This window comes from Pipra filicauda, unplaced genomic scaffold (genome assembly GCF_003945595.2).
Source record: "Pipra filicauda isolate LSUMZ 115617 unplaced genomic scaffold, ASM394559v2 scaffold478_size463431_pilon, whole genome shotgun sequence".
NCBI lineage: Eukaryota > Metazoa > Chordata > Aves > Passeriformes > Pipridae > Pipra > Pipra filicauda.
The window spans coordinates 454,600-461,741 of NW_024104618.1; the positions used below are offsets into that span (position 1 = coordinate 454,600).

Genomic DNA, 7,142 nt, shown 5'->3' on the forward strand with positions numbered 1-7,142 from the left:
CAGCCTGGTGACATGTTGAGACTGCTGAGATTGCTGGAGGTTAAGTTCTTGAGCTTTTTATCTTAGGGATTAGTAAGACATTAAAAATTTATTATGAATGCTAGATACGCATAATACTGTACCTTATCATAAGGACTTTAACGTTTAATGATTTTTTTTTTTTTTGGTCTATGGTTGTTTATGAACTAGACTTTTAAGGCTATATATATTTATGACTATCAGGGAAATACACATGTAAATGTCACAAGTATTTACTATTATGGAAGCATGTGTTTTTCCAATTTTCTAAACAAGGAAAAAGAAGTTGCATGGATGTGGATAAGGAAGCTAAAGTACATTTTCTACAGTATCTTTAAAAGCACAGGCACTTTGCTTGAATTTGTAGTAAAAATGATGCTTCTAAAATTGCGGTTGACTTTGAACAAAATGCAAGAAATTAATGATATCACTGGTAAATGTAATTTATTTTAAATCTGTATACACAGTATCCTCCTAATTACTCTGCAATTAAAAACTGTGAGCAAATTGGATTAGCAAGTGCTTTTGTATAACTCCTACTTAAATTCTGCGTGCAATCACAGAAGACAAATTTTGGTCTTGTATCACTGTCAGCAAGGGACAGGAGTTAAAAGTAGGAGTAGATAAATGTATTTTATCCTTATCCTTAATGTTAACAATTACAAAAGGATTTAACACGTCCTATTATTGTACTATTTGAATTTGGAAGCACATGCAGTGATTCAGGATGTTTAGTGCACTGTGTCAGTGCTTGCTCAGTCTTGTGGGCAATTAGAACAGTATTGAATCAATTAAACTGCAGGAGGCTGATTTTTCTGTTTATCTTCAGTTATATCAACAGCTTTCCTTTGCCAGAGTCAGGTGACTGGGTCTTTTCCTTTATGTTTCCCTTCGTGGTTTATGGTTTCCCTCCTTTGGCCTGATTTTTCCTGGTTAAGCATCTACGGTGAATGTCATTTCAGTACAGTTGTAACAATAAGGAATGTAGGAGCTTGTCCTTGGTCAAGGAAAAATGTCATCTGCTGTGAAATCTGAATTTCAATATTTTATATATCAAAGTTAGAATGAACTATGTATGATTCACAAATTCAAGTCGACATTTTTGCATTCGGTTACCTCAAAGGGTATTGTACACTTTTCATTATTCTCTGTAGATGAGAAAGTGAAATGAAGTCAAAAAGTGTACTTCAAAATGCCTTATACTCTTTCAATTGCAATAGCCTCGCAGGTGTAGCATTACAAAAATATAGGACACAACTTTAGAGATTATTTGGTTCCTTAATCTCAAAGGCAAGTTGGTGTGAGAAAAACCCTTATTTTATCTGTTTCTTTGTTTTCTGCCTTATTGTCAGAAGAATGTATGTTAAAACCCCCATCAACCCTAGATAAAATACAAATAAAATCAGATCACTCTCCATAGTAACAAATAATTTTTTTTATAATCTGGACACTTCTTATGTATTTTATGTTTAATTTAAAACAAGTCTTTTTAAAAAGCTGCAAAAGTATTGTATCTAGTTCCATTAATTCACAGACTTTAAACTCCTGAAATATCAAACTATATGAAATGTATATGAAAAAACGGACTATGGTTCCTAGTGATATACCATTCACTCACTAGATTTTTTATAAAGCAACAATTTCACTGAGCATGCACAGTAATCTTTTATTATAATTTCAAAAACATAAATATGTAACTTTTGAAATATAAAATAGAATGTAGCAACATCTAATCCTATAATTTAATAGCATAGTTGAAGATATCAGCAAGACTGTAGCTCTTACCTTCCAATTTCATTCCGACACTTAGACATTTTTGAAATCGACAGTAAGGGCATCGTTTTCGCTGTGTTTTGTCAATCTGGCAATTCTGATTTTCTATACATGTGTACCTTTTGTTATTCTGGACTGTTCGCTTAAAGAATCCCTGTATGATAGATACAAAAATTAGCCTGTTTTGCTTGAATATTGTATTTCAGCATTTTATTTTATGGAAATCATTGTAACATAATTTTCAGATGCCACTCAAGCACTTACAAAGTTAGAGTTTATTTTAAATGAGTGATCTGAACCCAGACTCCAGAGGAGGTTTTCTTGTCTTAGTGCTATGTTTTATAGGCTTATGTCAGAGATTGGTAAGGGTGTAGCCTTCTGTGCCTCTGACAGTGGTGGCAGAAATAGTGACACTGACCAGTTCCTTTTGTGTTCTTTAATCATAGCAGAATTATTAAAGTCTTTCTTTTAAAGTAGTTTTGCATGAAATAAGTAGGGACACTGTTGCAAAGATAACAGAGGTACAGAATACCTCTGGCTACTGTACATCCCAGTGGAGCATGCTAGAGTCATAATAAGTGCTTGATTGATTATTATTGATAATAATCAATACTCATTGATTATTTTTTAGTGAAAATATAATGGACTAAGTTAATTTTTCCATGCAACTAAATGTTAAATTGCATTGTTCTGGCAAAGGAGTTTCCTTTACAGTGCACTACTTAAATAACTGTAAAATATTTTAAAAATTTTACACTAAAAATATGACATCATAAAATCATAATTATGTAAACCTTATAGTATAATAAAACAGTGCAGATATATTCATCTTTCCATATGATAAATTGCATTTAATAATATTTTATTTTCAAAATTAATGAATGATCTAACCAAATAATTAGTTACTTGACTTTGTGTGTCAAGTAAGCTCTGACAGTTCTAGTTTGCGTGAATAAAGTGCATCGTCATTATAGTCACAGAAATGTACAATGGAATATTGAAGGATGAAAGAAAAATCTTAAGAAAGCTGCATTAGATTTTGCAAAGCTGATCTGTATTGAGGATAATTTTCTTACTTTATTCTCCAGGAAAAGAAATACTTTGAATGGATATAAATCAACTAAAACCAATATTTAGGACAGTTAGGAATGAAAGTTCTTCTAGAACTACATGACAACAGCAAAATACTTAAAAGCAATGACAAAACTACAATGCAAATCAGTCAAAGTTGTTTCCATTTGTGCAGATATCTCTCTCAAAGAGACTTCTAAATCCTAAAGCTTTTTGGTGGTTAAATTTTTTATGTGAATGTAATAAGAAACATATCAGGAACAACCCAAATTATTACACATCTGTTTTCTTTAATTATCTTTTTTCTGCTTATATTTGAAACATTTTTTGCTATACTTGTGTTTGTATGGAGTAATAAGTAGAGAACCTTGCAGCTTTCACAGGTGAGAAGTCCATAATGGTACCCAGACACTTTGTCTCCACAGACTGGACATAGTTCCTCAAGGTCTTCATCATAAGAGTAATTCACCATTTTAAACTGAGACACTGGGGAAAGGAGAAATAGCACATTCAATTAGAATTTATGTTACTAACTTAAATTTTTTTCAACTGTTCTCACCTAGAGAGAAAGCTCACTTAAAACAAGCACACTATTGAAAATAGAGGGACAAAACGTTTTATTTTTAAAAACAACTTACATGGAGACATGCAGCTTTTCATCATCATCAAATCTGCATGGTACTTAAGAAGTATAGCAAGAACCATCAACTTCTAAGTTTTATGTTTAGATATTTATATTTATAGAGTGCCTTTAGCCTAGTGCTTACTTTATGGAATCACAAACTGAAAGAATTAATTTAAATCCAAGAATTATCAAGGGCAACGTTTAAAAAAGCAGAAAGAAAAGACTGTCACTTGCATATTTAAAGCAATTCGTTTCCTTTAAAGTTTTCTTTCAACATCAGCCTGCAAATATTTACCTAGACAAAATCTGTATCTCACGGATCGAGCACTTTTGCACCGCGTGAAATCCAAGTTAGCTGCTTGCAAAACCAGCTTAAAACCGGCTCCGCGCCTCCCAAACCCGTCGTCTCGGGGTGACCGCCCCCTCGCCCTCGCCCCCTGCCCGCGCCGCTGGATGGGCGCTGCGTGCCCGCAGCCCCGGCTGTCACAGCCCGCGGGTCCGCAGAGACACGGGAGAGACGCTTTTTAGCCGTCCGCGGGTCGGCAGAGACAGCGCACCGGGACCGCCGTCCTCGGGGGATGCGCTCAGGTCTGCCCGGCCCGCAGACCCAGCATCCCCCGCTGCCGGGGGCTGGGCGTGAAAGCTGCGCGCGGGGGCCGCCTGAAGTTTCTGCCGCTCGGGGAAAAGGCGGGGAGGAGGCGTCAGGAGAGGACGGGGGGCTAAAACATGCGGAGTGAAGCGCGGTCACTCGAGCCGAGCTCCCCCACAAGGAGCCCCGGTCAGCCGCTCAGGTTATTCCCAAAATGAAACCCTTCCACTCGATGTGGGGCCGGTTTCCTTTCCCTTCCCTGCTGCTAAGCCCCCGACCTGGTCGGCAAGCATCGTGGTAGCGGAAGGCTCCTGAGCAAGGCGAGAGGCGGTGGGCATCGCCGCCGCACTGCTTAGGATGTCGCCTTTTTGTCTTTAACCCTGCGGCTGCCACAGGTCGGGGGCACTGGAGCGCTCAGACTCCGCCTGAAGCGCCCGGTCGCCAAAGCAAAAAGCTGCGCCCCAGCGCTCGGGGGAGCTACCGGGGAGCGCGGGGACATTATCCCGCTAGCACGCTGCCGGAGAAACCTTTCCTGAGCGACCTCGACACGGCCAGGGATCGCCGCCTGCCAGCGGCGTGGGGCGGACACGGGGCGGCCGCAGGCGGAGGAGAAGGAGGGCCCGGCCCTCCCCTCTGCTCCTGCGGTCTCGGCTCCAGGGTACGGCGCTGGGGCGAAGTTCCCCTCCTCGTAGGAAAAAACAAATGGGAAAGCAGGGGTTTTCCAAGCGCCGTGCCCTTGCACGGAGCCTCCTCCTTGGGTGAGGAAAGGGCTGGGCAGGTCGCCTCCAGCACCTCCAGGTCCCCGGCCCATCCCGCCCTTACTTCACAGCAGGCTCCCGGGAGGAGAGGGGATAATTTCGAAAGAGCAGGCAGGACGGGAGTTGGGGCCCCAGGAGAGGCGCACAGGGCTGGGTGGCCACTGACCGCATCCCGGGGTGCCAGCTCCAAGGCACGGAGCCGACCCTCGGCGGGATCTGCGCCGTCTCCCTCCGCGCAGCGCTCCGAGCCGGAGCAGGGCACTGGGAACAGCCCCGTCCCGCCAACCCCCAGAGACATTTCCAGCACCATCCCACCTCGGGCATCCCTCTGCCTTCCTGAGTACCCCGCAAGGGCGCAAATCCTCCGCGGCATCGGGGCTTTCTACTGCGAAGTTTCGCGACACCGCCGCTGCCACCTGCGCGGTACCTGCGAGCGCCGCACCCGCGGGACAGAGCCCTCGGGTCCCGTTTGGGACGGTGTGTGGCACACGGAGTGCTCGGCAGGACTTCCCCGCCTAACTCCGCCTGCCATAAACTCCGAGGCAGTTTGGCGCGGACTGGGAATTAGACCGAGATCCCCCGCATCTGCAGCAGGGCGAGGCAGTGTGCGACGGTGCGTCTGCACGCCAGGGAAGGCTGCGACCGGCCAGGTGCTTGACGGTTCCCCGGCCGCGGTTGCACCTTCTGACCAGGGCCTTTCCGTCGCCTCGGCCCTGGTGCCCCGGCACCCGGTGCCCCGACACCCATTGCCCGCTCGAGCAACCCTGCAAGTTGGCCCGCGAAGGCAGGGGCTCTGGGAGGCGCGGAGCGGGCGGCGGCGGGGGGAGCTCGCAAGCAACAGCCACAAACTTTTTTGGCAGGACGAAGGAGGGCTTTGCCGAGGGAAACCCGAGCGTGCGCGGAGGGGGAGCGCCATGCCTCTCCCCCCTTACCTTGCATGTTTTCCGGCATCTGCCCCTGTTCCCCATTCGACCGGGCGAGTCCCAGAGCCTCCGTTTCCACTTTGGGCAGCATGACAAGGCGGCTGCGGGCCGGTCTGGGAGCTCCGTGTCCGTCCGCGACAACAGCACCTGGACACGGCAGCACAAATTTAGCTGGAGCAAGGGGCGCTCGGCGGCCGCTGCCTCTTCCCCCTCTTCCTCCTCTTCCCTCCCTGTGCTCCACGCCAGCCCTTGCCCAGCTGGAGCGGGAGCACCGAGCGCCCCGGCCGCCGGGAAGCGCCGCCGGGTGCCCGCGGCTAGCGGAGCCACGGAGCGGTAGTCGGGCTGCAGGCGGTGGGGGGCGGAGAAGAGAGGAGGAGGAGGAAGACCGAGGGGTGCCGTGGAGGAAGGAGGAACCCCGGGAGCCGGCAGCAGCTCCACCCGGGGCTCAGCACGGCGGCGGCTCGGCGCCCCGATCCATGCGGAGCGGCACAGTGCACAGGAGCGTTCTGCCGCCGCTGGTGCTGCTGGACAGGGTTCCCACCCCCGTCCCCCTCCTCCCTTCCTCCCTCCTCCTCCTCCTCCTCCCCCGCTTCCCCCCGGTACAAGTGCGGAGGTGCCGAGTCGGGACCTCCGGCCCCGGCCCCGCGGGGAGGCGCTCCCGGAGCCTGGGGGCTGCAGAGTGCGGGGTCTCCGGCGAAGGGGGGCCCCGACACCGCCCTTGCAGCCAATAAGGCAGAGGCGGGATGAGCAACACCCCCCGCGCACACACACGCACCGCACACACGCTGGCCCAGCGCAGTCACCCCCGCTGGTTAAACGGGGCTGCGGCGTGAGGAACTGGGCTGCTGCCGCCCCTCCTCGCCCCAGCGGAGCCCGACGGGTCACCAGCCCCGCCGGGCTGGGGCTACGCCTACTCTCCCTTCCGCGGCCGTGCCGGCGGGCAGCCACGCTCTAGCTCCCTTGGGGCCGGCAGGGCAATGCCCTCGCCCGGCCAGCGGCGGCTGAAGACACCCCGGCCCTCGCCTTCTCTCGGGGCGGGCGGGGGTACACAGTGGAACCCCCAACCCCTGCGGCCACGTTGCAGCCGGCGCAGCCCTAGGGTCTGACACAAGCGAGCAGGAGCCGCGTTGGAGCTCGCTGCACCTATTTAGGCTTTTTCGGTCTCCCTCCCCTAAGCTTCTTGCGAAATCTGTCAGTGCCAGTAGCATCGTTTGCCAAAAGCCAGTGCCCTGGCAGAGCCATCGCTCCCTTCCCCGGCTCACAGTGCAGCAAGTGGCACTGCTTTCCAAGTTGTCCCAAAGAACTCGTTTCTCGCACGCTGGTGCTTCAGCGTCGAGAGCCGGGCGGCCCCGCGGCGCGGCGCGGGGGAGCCCCGGGGGCGGCGG

The 7,142-nt window shown here is 49.3% G+C and overlaps 1 protein-coding gene across 1 annotated transcript in view; it reads right to left on the reverse strand.

Annotated features, from left to right (window-relative positions):
- Window positions 1-6,190, reverse strand: part of NR5A2 (nuclear receptor subfamily 5 group A member 2) — a 77,961-nt gene extending 71,771 nt beyond the window's left edge. Inside the window, exons 1-3 of the mRNA XM_039386285.1 lie at window positions 5,767-6,190; window positions 3,230-3,348; window positions 1,804-1,945 (exon numbers count right to left, since the gene is read on the reverse strand). Of these exons, the coding sequence (XP_039242219.1) occupies window positions 1,804-1,945; window positions 3,230-3,348; window positions 5,767-5,848 (343 nt within the window). The 5' untranslated portion in view covers window positions 5,849-6,190. The remainder of the gene's footprint in view (window positions 1-1,803; window positions 1,946-3,229; window positions 3,349-5,766) is intronic.
- Window positions 6,191-7,142: the final 952 nt, after the last annotated feature.